Raw genomic sequence first — 17,831 nt, forward strand, 5'->3', positions numbered from 1 at the left:
GCCTTTTAGACTTTGAAAGAGAAATTGACTACGGTTCCAGTTTTGACTGTCGGATTTGCAAAAGTTATTCAAAGTATATTGTGATGCTTGTGGTCGTAGTCTGGGTGCGGTCTTAATGCAAGAAGTCCATGTCATTCCTATGAGAGCCGATTGTTTTCAAGGCCGGAATTGACAACACAGATTTATGAGAAAGAGCTTTTGGCGGTTATTTATGCTCTTACTCAGTGCCAACATTACCTACTCGGAGCTGATTTTATGGTCTTCACTAATCATCAGAGTTTACGCTACTTCTTGTCACAGAAGCAGCTTTAGAAAAAGCAGATGCGGTGGGCTAACATCTTGTTACGGTTTCACTTCCAGATTGTCCATGTACAGGGACAAAAGAACTTGGTGGCAGAAGCTTTGAGGAAATGGTCAATTAGTATGCCATAGATCCAGATTTTTCGGATGTATTCACACGAATACAGAATGGGGAGGTAGTAGCGGGATATTCCATACGGGATGGCTACTTGATGAAGAAAACGACGTTTCTGCGTTACACAATCGTTGAGGGAAAAGGTTCTAACCAAATGCCACTGTCCACCATTTACGGGTGGCATTGATATCACCTTGAAAGGTGTGGAGTGTTACTCATAGTTACCAGGAACGGGAAATCGGAACGGGGAACGGCAACATGCATGAAATGCCATTCCCTGTTTCGGATACTCATGTTTGAAACACGGAACGGGGATTCGGAACGGGAAATTGTGATGGGAACGGGAAACGGGGACCTGAAAATGGCCATTCCTAGTTACTATGGTATTACTTCTTTTGGCCGAGACTCAAGAAGGATGTGGACGATTTTGTACGCAGTTGCTTGGTATGCCTTTGACAGGCATAAAGCACAGGGATTGTTACAGCCTTTACCCATTCCCACCCGCCCTTGGGGAAGTATTCCAGAACCGTTCTCCTACCCATGCTTTGCAGGACACGACTCCTTATCGTGCTTACTATGGGCGCAAGCTCTCGGTCTCACACTTTCGAGTTTTTGGGTGTCCGGCCTTTGTTCATGTGCCAAAGGAGAAGCGACAGAAGTTAGACTTCAAGGCGAAGAAGCTCATCTTCCTGGGCTATTCACGAGAGTCTCATGGATACCGGCTTTATGATCCTGACGCCACATTTAGCCGTGATGTGACTTTCATGGAGCTTTGCAGCACACCTGCAGAGGTGGCAGCATCCAAGCCTATACCTTTCCGACCTCCTCCTCGTCCACCTCCTACACTGATCCTACCCCTATCCCTGTTCTTGTATCCTCTACACGGCAGCCAGTTACTTCACCCGATCATGCCATGTCAGATTCCGATTCTGATGTGGATGATGGTTCTCCTCCGGTGGAGGCGATCCCACCTCACAAGGAGAAGTTAGTGTCTGGTTGGCTTTACTCTACTGTTTCTTCCTCTGGTGCCATGAAGAAGCGTCTGCCTTCGGTTTCTAGGTGCATAGTCCTGGTCGTTCTTGTATACTTTTTTGGTGTATGAGGGGAGCGGCCGGGCGTGCCCTACGCGACTCCGAAAACAGAACAAAAAAAACTGTTTCTTCCTCTGGTGTCACGAAGTTACCAGACTCGCCAAACCCTGGACATCCTCGATGTTCTGCATGCCTCAAGCAGAGGCAAGTTTATGACGGCGTAGAGTTCGTGAACTTTGTACTCATGTCCTAGATTCAGGCTTCACCAGTTGAGCCTTCCTCGGTGGAGGAAGCACTCCAACATGATTGCTGGAAGCTTGCCATGAGGACAGAGCTGGACGCTATCGAGCGGAATAAAACCTGGATTTTGGTTCCCAGGCCCAACAAGCGGAAGGTGGTTTCTACGAAATGGATTTTCAAGACAAAGTACAAGGCCAATTGTTCCCTTGACAAACCCAAGGCGAGACTTGTTGCTCGGGGTCTCACACACCGACCAGGCGTGGACTTTGGCGAGACCTTTGCTCCCACCGCTCGCATGACTACCATACGCACAGTGTTTGCTCTCGTAGCCAACTTTGGTTGGCCCATCTTCCAGATGGATGTTTATGTGGAGCAACCTCCTGGGTTTCGTATACAAGGCAAGGAGGATTGGGTCTATCAGTTGTGGAAAGCATTGTATGGACTGAAGCAGGCTGGATGACAGTGGTACCTCACACTTGACCAGTTTCTCGTGAAGCTGGGGTTATGGCGTACCTCATTAGATTCCAACTGTAATGTCTTTGATGGCTCTTTGGTTGCGATAGTGATCGTCTATGTGGACGATCTCATTTTCACAGGCTCATGCACCAGCAGGATCAAGTCGCTCAAAAAAAAGTATGGAGACACGTTTCGAGATGACTGATCTTGGGCTTCTTCGCTATTTTCTTGGCTTTGAGATCTTTCAGACACCAGAACGGCATCCTCTTTTCTCAGTGGAAGTATGCGAAGGCTATCCTGGAGAGATTCCAGATGACAGGCTGCAGACCGATTGGCACTCCTACAGAGTTGACGAACCGGTGAGGAGAGGAGAGCCAGGGCAATTGTACTTGCTCAATTGTTAATACAAAAAGAAATACTGAAAGGGGCGCCAGTCTTTGGGGCCAATCTCTCTTGGCATGGAACTACGCCGGGCCGTGTTGACTCAATTGAGTCGTGATTGAATTTTTTTGTGAAGTGTTTTAAGTAAATCTCTCTCTCGTGTCGCGACAGATTTCAGACTTGGGTTGTCCAAGTTAGTTACACAAACTTTGAGGAACATCATTTTGCATTTTGATGACAAGCATAGCATTTATACCACAAGGACCATTTGAGCTGCTCTTGTGAAGAGAGATCCCCCCCCCCCCCCCCCCCCCCCCCCCGGCGACAAAACCAAAACTGAAAATGGGGTGATGGTTTGCTTCAAGAATGCAAAGGGAGGGACTGTTCGGGCCACACTGTCCATCCTATTTTACTTGATTAAAATGTCGCCCCAGGCTCTTCTTATATAGAAACTACATGGGGAGTCTAACCATCACTTCTAAAATAGTTGTCTTCGTAAACTAAGTAAAGCTAAAACCTTAACCACCACGCAGTAGCATTTTGTTATCTGCTTTCACTGTTTGGTCAGGCAAGAAGCTGTGCTATAATATCAAGTTATTGTGTACATTTTTTTAATTTAGATTCCTAGCTTTTTTTTAATTCCTTTCTGGAATTTCCCTATTTCTAGTATAATTATCACTCTATTGGGATTCTTAAGTCAGGTTTTCATGATTCTTGTGCTGTGAAGCAGTGTTGAGGAGAAGATTGCTTGCTTAAAACTGTTGGAAACCTGGAAAACTGAGTACCAAATGTAAGTGCAGCTTTTGTTGCGCTCATTTTGAGCTGTATAAGAGTTGAGTGAAAATGTCTACGCCTTCAAGCTCAGTAGTACTTTAACTGTGTTGGCAGCTTGCATGCAGCCCTTAGGGAAGCGAACCTGCAGGCAAAATCGAACATTCAAAAAGCAGCAAAATCAGAGGTTCAGTAATTTTTCTTAAAACCTTTTAGCCTCGGTTATATTTTGTATTTAATCCTGGCTCAACCCTACAGAGAGAGCTCCTCCTTGGAGGTGGAGAGGAGTCAACAAACCTTAGGCGTAACCTACAGTAAGCTCAGCCTTTTTCTATATGGTTGATATTGCCATTGGCTACAGTACTGAGAATGTTAACTTTTAAGTCATCTATTTGCGAGGTTACCATAATTGCATTGTGTTGGACTTCTGTGAATCATTTAAGGACACAAGCAGGAATGTCAGCTGCAGCAGAGAGTGTTACAGAAGCTCTTCGAAGAACCAGGCAAATGATGGTGCAGGTATCACCAACAAGCTCCTTTTCTGTTTTTGGGGTGCTTGTGGCACACCGACCTTGAATTGAGCTGTAAGTATCCATTTTAAAGCGCAGGAGTTGGAAAGAGGACATGGCACACTCGTCACTTTGGGTAATGTAAAATTTTGTTCTTCACCAACTTCCTTTTCCAAGTTTTTTCTTCCGTCTCTCTGCGTGCAATGAGCATCACGAGTAAGTTATTACTGAGTCGTTTGCAGATGGATCCAGCACAACTTTAAGAAAAGCAGATGCTGAGTACCATGGGCAACGCTCATTGTTGAACACAACAAGAAATTTGCTATCCGTTCTGAAGCGGCAGGATGTTATTGACAGGTAGTTATTGTGCCTTGGAACCAGTCCAAATCAATTTAAGAATTGAAGTAGTTGAAGGTTGCGTTTATACAGGGTGTCTATCTTTGCTGTCTGCCTTATGGCATTTGCAGTAGAACTCCAGTACAGGCATACTTAAAGAGTTCTTTACGTGCAGTTTAAGAGGGGCCTCTTTTTCTGTGAGCTGCAAGAGCCTTTGTTGTTGTTTTTGGTGTATGTTCGAGGGACATACAGCTTTAGTCGTTATTTTTCCAGTACACGTTAGCCAGAAGTTGTTCATCCAATAGAAAAGTAACCTCAAACGAGACCTTTGCAAGGAGTGTGTTATGCAGGATATACGGAGCATCTGACACAAAAAGGTAATTGGTTAGGCTTTTGATTCCAGTACACGTTAGCCAGAAGTTGTTCATCCGATAGAAAAGTTATCTCGAACGAGACCTTTGCAAGGAGTGTGTTATGCAGGATATACGGAGCATCCGACACAAAAAGGTAATTGGTTAGGCTTTTGATTCCTGGTTCGCCTTCTTTATGAAGCCACACGCAAGTCATGAGAGTGAATTGAAAGGACTGTATAGATGGAGTGGATCGCAACCAATCCCTTATCCTGTAGCCCAATTAACTTAGCAGCTGAAAAAAAAACTGTTGCAGTTGCCCATAAATCTTGTAGGGGAGATCATCCTGGCTGCTTCGTAAAGTCAAAAACTTTTCCCTATGAATGAATGTAAACGTCTGTTATGTCACACTTTCAAAACGTTGAAAACTTTTCCCTATGAATGAATGTAGGCGTCTCTGCTTGTCCTCGTGCCCTCAATGCTTTGGCAAAGGGGTTGCTCTCATGATAGCAGCCCAACTTCTGTCATGATTCCCTTGCATCTTGTTCAGGTGAGGCTCCATTTAGCTTCGGGTATCCCCGTTACTCATACATTCAGCTCTCACGCTTTCATCATCCTTTCCTCGTCTAGTGTTGCTTGCACCCATATGGTATCTTTGTCGTGGTGCTCCTATCACCTCTTGCTTCACTTTCTTTCCCACAACATCCACCCATACTCGTTGTTTTTCTTTATCTTGACCTCAACGGTTTGGGCCATTTCCTTCATAATCTCTTGTTTTATGGCCTACCTCGTGTCAAAGTCAACGAAGCGTAGAGAGAGAGAGAGAGAGAGAGAGAGAGAGAGAGAGAGAGAGAGAGAGAGAGAGAGAGAGAGAGAGAGAGAGAGAGAGAGAGAGAGAGAGAGAGAGAGAGAGAGAGAGAGAGAGAGAGAGATATGAAATGTTATATTAACGTCTTCAAAAGGCCACAATGACCTATGAGACGTGAAAGTTACAAAGTGGTGGATCTGATACAAAGTCAGAGTAACAAAATAACCTAACAATAGTACAAAACAAAGATATATAATATGGGGTCCTAAGTTGGTCGATGTGAGCCAAGCAAAAAACTAAGTAGAATAATGGGCGGCTTGTTGGGATAGCTGAATCACAGGAGATCTAGCATCGGTCGTTGGCGAATCTCATCAATTACCTCCATGGTTAGTAGTCTGACCGGGCGTCTTGTATGCCTGGCCAGCGTGCTCCGAATTTTCTGTCGTAGCCTTCGTCGATGCTGTGTAGTTCTTTGCAGTTGCCGCAGGTGCCTGGATTTCCCCAGTTCAATTGCTCGGTTTATCAGTGTGCCTCTGGTGTGAGACGGGGGGAAGTTCTGCTGTGGGAGTGGCTCTTCCGGCTGTCCCGTGTCCGCTCTGAAGAAGTCTGTGATCCGTCTTTGAGACTGGCTAGCCTCGCCATTCATCAGGCTATCTCTGTGTCTGCGCAGCTCGAGCAAGAACAAACCCAGGCATCTCTGATCTTCGTATCCCATGACTCTTGAGAGTGGTCCAAAACCCTCTCTGAACAAGCAATGGAAGCGGCCTCGTATCTCGTAGTAGACGGGGCAGCGGCATGTATAGTGTAGCTCTGTCTCAGGTTCCATGTTACACAAGGGGCATGTCCTGTCCTCTGCTGGTACTCCGCTGTATCTCCCAGTCTCAATCCGCAACTGGTGAGAAGATGTGCGTAACTGGCCAATAGCACATCGTATCCCATGAGACAAGTGGTATCCATGTATTTGGGTCTCGCCACAAAACCATCTTCCGTAAGTTGGAGGAGGTGGTCTCTGTAGAAAGCCATCTTCGTGCCCAATTCCTGTGCTGGTTGTATCCATGTCCTCCTGGTGTCTAGCTGGGTCAGGTCTTGGCGGATGAGCTTGGTGATCTCTGACTGTGTAAGAGTGAGAGATGGTGCATCCAATGAGTACTGGAAAGGTGGCAGTCTGTCTATGCTGAACCCATGTGCGAGAGAGAGAGAGAGAGAGAGAGAGAGAGAGAGAGAGAGAGAGAGAGAGAGAGAGAGAGAGAGAGAGAGAGAGAGAGAGAGAGAGAGAGAGAGAGAGAGAGAGAGAGAGAGAGAGAGAGAGAGAGTCTCTTGAACCAATCAACCTTGACAATTAATAACTGAATGTGTAATACAATGGAGGCAAGGGGTTGCATATATACCAACCTCAGTAAATTGCCCTAGTGTCCACAAGTGGTTTTTGTTTCATGCTCGGCAGTTCATGTATCTCATGGTTGAGCAAGAAGCAACCTATTGTGCCACTTCTAGTTGTGAGGCTGAGTACAGGGAAGTCTTCACAGCTATGGTTGAGTGTGTATGGCTCAGATGCCTTATGGCTGATTTGGGTGTTGGACAGGACTCTGCCAACACTATCTACACTGATAGCCAGAGCGCGTTGGCAGTTGCGAGGAACCCAGTTTTTCATGCTCGCACAAAGCACATTGAGGTGCATTACCACTATGTCAGGGAGAGGCTCTCAGTAGGAGAGATCTGCTCGACTTATGTGCCAACAAAGGACAACCTTGCAGATCTTTTCACAAAGGCATTGTCTCCCGAGAAGTTCGAAGCTTTCCGTAAAGCTTTGGGCTTACTCTCCTTTGTGGACTGATCATGTCCTCAGGGCATGGCACTTCCCTATACTCTATGTGCCAGCTCTCGTTCACCGCATCACTCCCAGGCGGGATTCGTTACCATATACATGTGGTAGTGATGTGTGTGGACACACTTAGGACCGCCGGGGCATTTTTTCCCTCACTAGGAGGTTTTTTCCCCCGTGCATTTTATATACGCCCATCACTCTAGGGCTATCGATCTTTCCATTGCACACTAAGTAATATACTCTCTGTTGTGTGCCTTGAGCTTCCTTCGTCTTCTCCAAGGTGTGCGTAATTTACTGCAACCCTAATTCCAAAAAATAGTGAGACCAAGTTGATGAAGGAACTACGATGGACACCCAAGTAGAAGGCCTTGGACTACTGGATACACTTCGGTTTTGCTACCCTCAACTTTGTTCCTTAGAAAAATGCCATCTTGAGCATCGGTTGCCTTTTTAGAAAATTTGAACAATAGACCACACTACGTCCAAGAATCCCCATTCGTGAACTGTGAACACATCACATCCAAAATATAATACTCCAAGATAGTGAAGTGTGAAACATATCTTGTCCATGATCCGACCAACAACAATGGATTGGTGCACTAATCCATAGTGTTTTAGATACGTCTGATTGGTTCCTTGCCAAATGCATGTGCCTTGAACTCCGACCCACGAGCTCAAACACCGATAACTTGAACTCCAACACAAGGGTCCAAATTAATTATACGGAGCATTGTTTGCCCCTCTCTGCCACTCTCAAGCCTCTCTTTGGCTGAAACTAATGGCGGCATCTACCCTCTGACTAGGAATCTGGTGTCATGGCTAGTGTGGTCGCCACCACGTGTGCCATGCCGATCTCCTTTGTCAAATCTTTATTACCGTTTGCCCCTCTCTGCCACTCACAAGCCTCTCTCTGGCTGAAACTAGTGGCCCTTTGACTAGAAATCTGGTGTCGTGGCTAGTGTGGGCGCCACCATGTGTGCCGTGCCGATCTCCTTTGTCAAATCTTATTACCGTTATCTTTGTCCAGCTTGCCCTTATCATTGTCTTCTTGTGAGTTTCTGCTTTTGTCTTTGGTTTCAAACTCCCGACCCAAACAAAGTGTCATGTCACATTTATAACAACTGTTGTCGGATCTCGTGGGTACCAAGGCAGCTAACTGAGTATTGGTATTGCCATCCTTGTCAAGTCTGTCTATGCCTCTATCCTCTAGCAAACTCGTCCATTGTTTTTGGCTTCACAATCTCGAGCCAAACAATGTGACGGTTTCCTTGAGAATAGTGCCAATGCATAGGCCGTTGTCTGGATGGTTGATCTGCTTCCCATAGCCGATAGTTGGTTTTGGTCGATATTGCTGGCGCTTGAGCGGGGGGGGGGGGGGGGACATGCTAAAGTTGCAAGATTTGGAAATCTGGAAAGCCTTCTCGCACTTTGTAACAAACTTGGACACTCCAAGTCGAGAATCTACCACGACACCCCAAATAATCACTTCAAAACAGTTTACAGTTCACAATTGATTTGACACTAGCCCGACGGAGTTCCGTACCTAGAGATATTGGCCCCAAAGACTGGCGCCCCTTACGGTATTTCATTTTGTATTAATCTGCAACTCAAAGTACAAGCAAGTCGTCGGGACTCACTCTCAGACTCTGCGTCCAGATGCTCTGAGAAGTGAGAGCCCAGAGACTCTTTTAAAGATTTACAAGGGATGCCAAAACCAGAGCCCCAAGAGCTGAAAATCAAAAGCTCTTCAGGAAATAAAGTAGAAGCGGTTTCTCTCTCATAGGCTTTGCAAAAATAAAGCAAAGCTCTCTCTCACTCTCTACTGCTTGCGTAGAATAAAGCAGCAAAATTGCCGCAAATATGCCCGCCAAAAACACCGCAAAAAGCGGGTGTCCATACGGCATGCCACGTGTCAGTTTTTCAGCAATTGACGCTGCAATTTTCGGGGCTCCTGTATAGTCAGCCATGTCAGCATTTCGGATCATTTTCCGGCCTGTCCATTGCGGGGAGGATGTGTGTGTACCGGGCAGCCACGTCACCAGTTTGTGACACACCCCCCTCTTGAAAGCATTGTAATCGCCCTCGATTACGCCTGCAAAATAGACAGAGGTCATAAACTGTCTTAGCAGACACTGACTGTTAGTACCGACGCACTAGGAACACACATCTAGCACATGTACCAATCGACAGTCACATCACACGACATCACTTGACATCACAGGACAAATCACATTCAATATTCATTCGGATCTCAGACCATGATTTATTGGCAATGCAATTAGCAATCGCATCTAGATCCACTCAAGACCTCATAGATGCCCGATTGACTAATCCCTATTGCAACCATGTCTATTGAGATCATTCAGACCAAAATGCTGCAGTCATTTCGTCTATCAGTTCCTGCACTTAAACTAGTCAAGAACAAATCAGTTTCATATTATCCGGAATTCCATTTCATAAAGTCATACAGCAGAATACTGTCAGCTCTCAGTATCCCTGAAGCTCAAAGAGACATCAGCGACTCTAGTATTCTAAAAAAATCGAGGCATCTGTTGACAAAGGAGCGGAGTAACTCCCCTCTTGTGCAACCCACTGCACCAGATCTCCGGCCAAGCTCCGGCCAAGCTGAATTCAGGGTTCCATTTGGAGTAGACTATGCTAAACCAAAAGCTTCAAGGTAAAGTTTCACAATCTGAGATCCACTTCGCATCCAATGCAGGATAGTTCTTGAATTTAACCAAGAACCGCCTTCTCCCTTTACCCTTAATCTTTCTGTCCTAATGTGCCAATATCTGTTCTGGAACAAGGATCTCCTCGTTCTCTTCCACTTCGGTTTGCTCATCAGGATCCCCATCTTCGGGCACATCACCTTTAAAAGGTTTCAAGAGACTCACTTGAAATGCATTGTGAATCCTCCAAGTGTCAGGTAGTTTAGTCAGAAGGAGACATCATTTATCTTTTCGGAGATATGAAAAGGTCCGTAGTATCTCATACTAAGCTTTGGAAAAAGCCTCTACTTTCCCTTCTTATTTCTCAGGCCTGCCTTCTCAAAACGTAAGAGCACCCAATCATTCTCCTTCAATTTCAAATCGCGACCATGGCGATTTGCTGTCTTTTTCTGTCGTTCCTGAGATTTCTGCAAAGCCTCGCAAACCTTAGCAAAAGCCGTGTCCAAGTCGTGTGTGTACTCATTGCCTTCAAAAATCTTATCTTTTGTGCTTAGGAAGGGTGGAACCTTCGCAACACATTTAATAATCTCAAATGGCGCCTTCCCCGTCGAAGAGTGTATCGTTTATTGTAGGCAAATTCCACCAAAGGAAAATACTTTTCGCATTGAGTCTTCTGATCGGGGATATAAGACTTCAATAAATCTAAAACCACTGAATTGGCAATCTCAGATTGCCCGTCAGTCCGCGGGTGGAAAGATGTAGAGAACTGCAATCGCGTGCCAATGTTCTCTCAAATTGCCTTCCAAAACAAACTTGTGAATCTAGGGTTCCTGTCGGAGACAATCGTCTCGAGCATGCCATGTAATCTGAAGATCTGGGCCACAAACAGTCTCGCTAAGTGATCCGGCTTGACTGTTTTCTTCACTGGAATGAAATGAGTTTGCTTGCTACATCTGTCAATAACAGTCCAGATACCAACGTGACCACTCTGTATTCTTGGGAGATCAAAAATGAAATCCATTGCAATACTTTCCCAGGGGCGGGTGGGTATGGGCAAAGGCTGTAACAATCCCTGTGCTTTATGCTTGTCAAACTTGACCTTCTGGCATACCAAGCAACTGCGCACAAACTCATCCTCATCCTTCTTGAGTCTCGGCCAAAAGAAATATTTCTCTACCCCTTTCAAGGTGGTAGCAATGCCGCGGTGACCCATAAATGGTGGACAGTGACATTTGGTCATAACCTTTTTCCTCAACGGCTGTGTAACGCACAACATGGTTTTCCGCATCAAGTAGCCATCCCGAATGGAATATCCCGCTACTGTCTCCCCATTCCATATCCGTGTGAAAATGTCTGCAAAATCTGTATCCGTGGCAGACTGATCGACCATATCCTTGAAGCTCCTATGATGGATCGCGGAAATAGCCAGAACCAATGGCTTCCGAGATAAAGCATTAGCCACCAAATTCTTCTGTCCCTGCACATGGACAATCTGGAAGTGAAACTGTGACAAAATGTTCGCCCACCGTATTTGCTTTTTCGATAGCTGCTTGTGTGACAAGAAGTAGCGTAAAGTCTGATGGTCTGTAAAGACAGTAAAATCTGCTCCGAGTAGGTAATGCCGCCACTGAGTAAGAGCATGAATAATCGCCAAAAGCTCTTTCTCATAAATCTGTGTTGTCAATTCCGGCCTTAAGAACAATCGGCTCTCGTAAGCAATGACATGGCCTTCTTGCATTAAGACCGCACCCAGACTACGGCCACAAGCATCACAATATACTTCAAATGACTTTTGCAAGTCTGGCAAAGTCAAAACTGGTTCCGTAGTCAATTTCTCTTTCAAAGTCTGAAAGGCAATCACCTGTGTGGGTCCCACGAGAAAGGGACTCCTTTTTGTGTCAAGATGCAAAGGGGAAGCAACCTCTGCAAACTTTCTAATGAACCGCTTGTAGTACGAATGCAATCTCAAGAAGCTTCTAACTTCATGGACATTCTTCAAATTGGGCCAATCACGGACAATCTCTATCTTGGCTGTATCCATCTGCACTCCTGCTGCTGACACAGTGTGTCCCAAGAAGTGTATCTTTGGTAGGAAAAATTCACTTTTCTTCGCATTAATCACCAACTTGTGATCTCGTAATGCCTGAAAGACTTGAAGCAGATGTTGTTTATATTCTGCCTCATCCTTGGAGAAAACAAGGATGTCGTCAAAGAAAGTGCCAGCAAATAGTCTATACTCTCGAAAAATCTTGTCCATCATCTGGTTAAATCTTGCAGGAGCATTGGTTAAGCCAAAAGGCATCACCAAAAACTCAAATAACCCAAAAGTCGTCCGAAAGGCTGTCTTGTAGACGTCTCCCGGTGCGATTCTGATATGATGATATCCACTTTTCAAGTCGATCCTGCTAAAGCACACGAGGATCCTTGAAGTCGGTCAAGTATATCATCGATTCTAGGAATCGGAAATCTGTTCTTGATGGTGATTGTGTTGAGAGCTCTATAATCGGTGCACATTCTCCAAGATCCGTCTTTCTTCAAAACCAACAACATTGGAGAGCAGTACGGTGAAGTACTAGGCTAGACAAGACCCTTTTCCAAGAGGTCTTTCACTTGGTTCATAATCTCTTCGTTCTAGGCTCGGCTCACACGGTAAGGTGGCCGGTTCGGTAGTGTGCTTCCAGGTATCAAATCAATGGTATGATCTTCAGGACGAGCGGGTGGTAACTCGCCTGACAGGCCCTCTAAGAAGCAATCGGCATGAGAGTGGAGAAAATCTCGGCGTTCTTTATCAAGTTCAGACATATTTGTCCTATTCTCATCACTCAACTCTTTCAAAAAGATCGAGTAAACAAATAGACTGGTTTTCATTGATTTTGAAATGGTTGAAGCCGATACAATAGGGACAGACTCGCCCTTAAGTTTTACATCGAGTACAATGGTTCTGCCCTTCTTTGTGGCTTTCCTTGCTCGATAATTGACCACGACGTTGTTCTTGTGGTACCAAGGAATTCCCAAGAGAACATCACAACCTTCCAAAGGCATTATGTAGAAGTCCTCATGCCCCAAATACCCCTGACAATGTAACCGAAGTTTGCCAATGATAGGAGTAATGGCTACGTCCCTGCCGTGTGCCGCTAGAATTGCCTCTGCAAGTGGTCCCATCCGATCTGGAGTGATCTCGAGCCGTGCCGCCAATTCCGGTGAAATGAAGTTGGCCTTGGCTCCTCCATCAAAGAAGATCAGGGCTTCTTGGTCTTTCACTTCGCCTCAAGCTCGGCAAAGTTCTGTACTCTCGTCGATCATGCTGGGATGTCATGTGACACATCCAACCCTATGTGTCCGTGGACAAGCTACAGCATGACCAGGGTTCAGTTCAATCAAGTCAGTCTAGAATAGGAAGTGATATGGCACTTTGTGAGTCTGTTCGCAAACCGTGCATGTCTAGACACTTAGATTAGATGCATATCCTCTGGTTGCACACAACATGACCATCAGATTCCAGTCAGATTCCATCAGTAGCATTTTTACAGTGCATAGGCCTATTTTTCCTATTTTTGACATTTTTCACTTATTATTTTTAAGTGACTTTTGGTTGGAAAGTAGGTAGGGCAATTTTGCTAAGTTTGTATATAAGCAAACCAAAGTTAGCACTTTCTGGCAGAAGAGGCAGCAGGAGCACACGCTCAACAGGCAACTTCTTAGCAGAACCCCCAAGAGGCCTAGCGTTTTTGCTCCACAACATCAACCTAGCGTTTTGGACCAAATCAGCCAGCGTTTTTGGATCTTGCAGATTCCCGGTGATAGCAAGAAGCAGATCAGCCCTAGCGTTAGCAGATTTCCACAGCAGGACAATTTTCAGCCCTAACGTTTTTGCATCTGCAAGACAACTCAGCGTTTTTGCAGATCTTCGCGACGGAACCTCATTAAGCATCAACGTTTTCAGTTTTCAGCAGTTAGTACCCGTAGTAGAACCCCCGAACCTCGCAGATCTCACCTTCTTGCAGCAGATCCTCGTCGCACGGTCAGATCCCGCGTAGTTTGCAGATTCAGCCCAGAAAACGCAGATTTCAGCATCTGCGTTTTCAGCGCGTCATCGTCGTACCGTCGTCATCGACGTCGTCACCGACATAAAGTCAGAATTTAGTAGATAAAGGTTTGCAGATTTGAGCCATTAGCATTTTCAGATTTCAGCCCGTCTCGTCGTCGTCCTCATCGTAGTCGACATCGTCGACAAGTCCAAGCATTGTAGAGATTTGTGCAATCATATCTCGCCATAGAGTGGGGCCTTCGGAGGAGAGTTTTACAACGTCTCTGGTGTCGTATTCTCTTCTCTATCTCTCCGTCTCATGCACTTCCATTCACTGGTCCATTCACTTTGTTTGTGTCCATTGCACTCTCTCACTAAAGGAACGGAAGGCTCTCCCTTCCATAAGTAAAAGGAACCCTTGAGCACAGTTTGGAGCACTCATCTTGAGCAAAGTTCAAACATTCATTCCGCTACACCTAACATTGGTATCAGAGCTTTGGCAGTGTCCTGTATCACTCGAGGAAAGAACCACAAGAATCACAAGAATTTTTTCTTGCTTGTTGAGGTCGCACGAACCCAAGTTCGCTTGGGCGTGTCGATTCCTAATCGTGTTTTTGAAGAGTGATAGTTATCCCAGGAAAGAAGGGCTTGTCCAACCTCCCCTTGTGCCTCTTTTCACTCATTGAAAGCGGACCGTGCACTTAGCGGCCGGCCAATCGACGTGAGGTGGGAAAAAGCAACCTTGGTGTGAGCGCAAGGCCGCCAAGGGGTGCGCCCGCGGAAAAGAGCAGAACTCGGGTGAAGAGAAGATCCTTCTCGAACACAGATTGCAAGCGAAAGAAGAACCTCAAGAACCTCAAGAACTCAAGACCCAAAAGAACCCAAGTTCCTCGTGAACTTGAGAACCCAAGACCACAAGAACCCACAAGAACCCACGACTTCAGTAGATGGTCATCACTCGAAGCGGAATGGATACTTCGCTTGGAGATGATGAGCATGAGAGAGGCGAAGAGGGAGGTTTTTCTGACCCTCCCCCTTCCCCATCTACGCCAAGGATTGCACTAACTCCTATGGAGGAGTTGAAGCAGTTGTTTCTGGAAAGAAAGTTAGAACGCGAAGAAAGAGAAGCAGAAAGAAAGGCCTACGCAAAAACAATGGCAGCGAAATATCGTGACTACGAAGAAAGCATGGCAACCATAGAGCGTAAGTACGACTTGGAAACCAAAGAAAGTCAAGCCAAATTGGATAGCGAGAACAACGAAAGACAAGCAACATGTGATCGCGAGACCAAAGCAAGACAAGAACAGAGCGACCAACACATGCAAGAGTTCTTGTGACTCTTTTCTATTGTGTAGGCGCAGTTTGCACAGATTCGGGAAAAGGAGACTCTCTCAATCTCTTCTTCTCCAAAGCAAGACACACATGATTTGCATGATGATGATGATTTGAATGATAATGACAAGCATGATGATTTGATTGTTAATGACAAGCATGATGATTTGGATGACAATGACAAGCATGATGATTTGCATGATGATCTAGATATGATTTCTCACAAGCATGATGATTTGCATGAAAAGATGAGATAGTTCACAAGGATAATATGTTACATAATACTTTCTCTAGTGAAGCTAACCTCATTGCAAAGACGATCGATCACTAAGCACCGATCTTGGTTCTCGAGTCGAGGTCCAAAGAACCCCCTCAGGAAGAACCGATCTTGACTCTCGAACCTAGGTCCAAAGAACCCTTACAGGAAGTACTATGTGTTCGAATGATTTGTCAGCACGCATTGTACGAGTGTTTCATTCGTGATCGTTTCTTGTATTTTCGTCAATGTCTTTATGTGATCCCTTTTCCTATGCATGACATTGTATGTTGAGCACGTTTCACTTATGAATGAGCACGGATTTATGCGGATGATTCATGAATAGCTGAAAAAGTATGCATTCAAGGAAGTCACATTCCATGTCTCTTCCTTGGCACGACACACGTAGAAAGAGCACAAGAAAGATTGAGCATCAAGCATAGGCATTTCCATTGTGTTTTGCCACAATTGATTGGTTTAGATCAGAAAGACAAGATTCGATCTCATTGTTTGCGTGTGTTTGATGAACGGTTTGGCACTCCGTCTCTATGTTCATCTGCATTGCATGCACAGTCTTTAGAGAAGACAAGAGTTTTTCCACTCACTTTACATGGAATAGGTATGTTCATGTTTTTGTGTTGGAAGTGGTTTCAGGAATTTTCAGCCTCGGAGATTCTTGAAGATCGTAGACGCATGACTATGGACAAAGATGAAGCATCGAAGGAGCCACAGAAGACTTTGTGCCGCTTTCGGCGCGGCCCAAAGAAGCAAGCGTTGCAAACCTTTATGAAGTTCAAGTACCGCCCGACCAACACATCAGAGTGGGCCGACGAAGAGTCCCTTCCAGGATTCCGGATGCTATTGGCGATCTCCCTCGACGCCATACAGTTCGGTACTAGTACCTCACTTTGAAAAGGAGGGGATGTCACGTGACACATCCAACCCTATGTGTCCGTGGACAAGCTACAGCATGACCAGGGTTCAGTTCAGTCAAGTCAGTCTAGAATAGGAAGTGATCTGGCACTTTGTGAGTCTGTTCGCAAACCGTGCATGTCGAGACACTTAGATTAGATGCATATCCTTTGGTTGCACACAGCATGACCATTAGATTCCAATCAGATCCCATCAGTAGCATTTTTAAAGTGCATAGGCCATTTTTCACTTATTATTTTTAAGTGACTTTTGTTGGAAAGTAGGTAGGGCAATTTTGCTGAGTTTGTATATAAGCAAACCAAAGTTAGCACTTTCTGGCAGAAGAGGCAGCTGGAGCACACACTCAACAGGCAACTTCTCAGCAGAACCCCCAAGAGGCCTAGCGTTTTTGCTCCACAGCATCAACGTAGCATTTTGGACCAAATCAGCCAGCGTTTTTGGATCTTGTAGATTCTTGGCGATAGCAAGAAGCAGATCAGCCCTAGCGTTAGCAGATTTCCACAGCAAGACAATTTTCAGCCCTAGCGTTTTTGCATCTGCAAGACAACTCAGCGTTTTTGCAGATCTTTGCGACGGAACCTCATTAAGCATCAGCGTTTTCAGTTTTCAGCAGTCAGTACCCGTAGTAGAACCCCCGAACCTCGCAGATCTCACCTTCCCGCAGCAGATCCTCGCCGCATGGTCAGATCCTGCGTAGTTTGCAGATTCAGTCCGGAAAACGCAGATTTCAGCATCTGCGTTTTCAGTGCGTTGTCGTCGTACCGTCGTCATCGACATAGAGTCAGAATTTAGTAGATAAAGATTTGCAGATTTCAGCCATTAGCATTTTCAGATTTCAGCCCGTCTCGTCGTCGTCCTCATCGTCGTCGACATCGTTGGCAAGTCCAAGCATTGTAGAGATTTGTGCAATCATAAGTAGACTGCTCTCGCCATAGAGAGTGGGGCCTTCGGAGGAGGGTTTTACGTCGTCTTTGGTGTCGTATTCTCTTCTCTATCTCTCAGTCTCATGCACTTCCATTCACAGTGTCCATTCACTTTGTTTGTGTCCATTGCACTCTCTCACTGAAGGAACGGAAGGCTCTCCCTTCCGTAAGTAAAAGGAACCCTTGAGCACAGATTGGAGCACTCATCTTGAGCAAAGTTCAAACATTCATTCCGCTGCACCTAACATGGGATCAATACCCACGCAATCTAGAACCAATCCTGTTTTTATCTTGCCTTTTCTTCCACGATCCTTAGCTGCTCTCGAACTCTCAGGCCTTTCGTCGTCCTTGTCGTTCTGTTCTTTCTGTGCCTTTTTAGGGCACTTCGCGGAGATATGCTTAGTTTCCCCACATCCAAAGCACTTCCCCTCCTTGATGTAGAGAGCTCTCTCTTGAGGAGTAAGCTTGGGTCGTGCATCCTTTTCTTTCTTTTCTGGATTGCTCTTCCTCTTTCTACTTTCATTTGTCGAAGTTTGCTCAGTCTTTTGCGTCCTGATTTCATATGTGGG

At 45.5% G+C, this 17,831-nt stretch overlaps 1 protein-coding gene across 2 annotated transcripts in view; it reads left to right on the forward strand.

Moving 5' to 3' along the window:
• ATSEC20 (Sec20 family protein) overlaps positions 1-17,831 on the forward strand; it is a 47,963-nt gene that overhangs the window by 23,391 nt on the left and 6,741 nt on the right. For both annotated transcript variants that reach the window (XM_086513069.1, XM_086513068.1), the window contains 6 exons: positions 3,254-3,313; positions 3,412-3,481; positions 3,553-3,608; positions 3,738-3,813; positions 3,903-3,939; positions 4,046-4,160. In XM_086513069.1, the coding sequence (XP_086369195.1) occupies positions 3,254-3,313; positions 3,412-3,481; positions 3,553-3,608; positions 3,738-3,813; positions 3,903-3,939; positions 4,046-4,160 (414 nt within the window). The remainder of the gene's footprint in view (positions 1-3,253; positions 3,314-3,411; positions 3,482-3,552; positions 3,609-3,737; positions 3,814-3,902; positions 3,940-4,045; positions 4,161-17,831) is intronic.

The sequence above is a fragment of the Adiantum capillus-veneris genome, chromosome 5, assembly GCF_014529385.1.
Source record: "Adiantum capillus-veneris isolate H3 chromosome 5, ASM1452938v2, whole genome shotgun sequence".
In the NCBI taxonomy this organism is placed as follows: Eukaryota; Viridiplantae; Streptophyta; class Polypodiopsida; order Polypodiales; family Pteridaceae; genus Adiantum; species Adiantum capillus-veneris.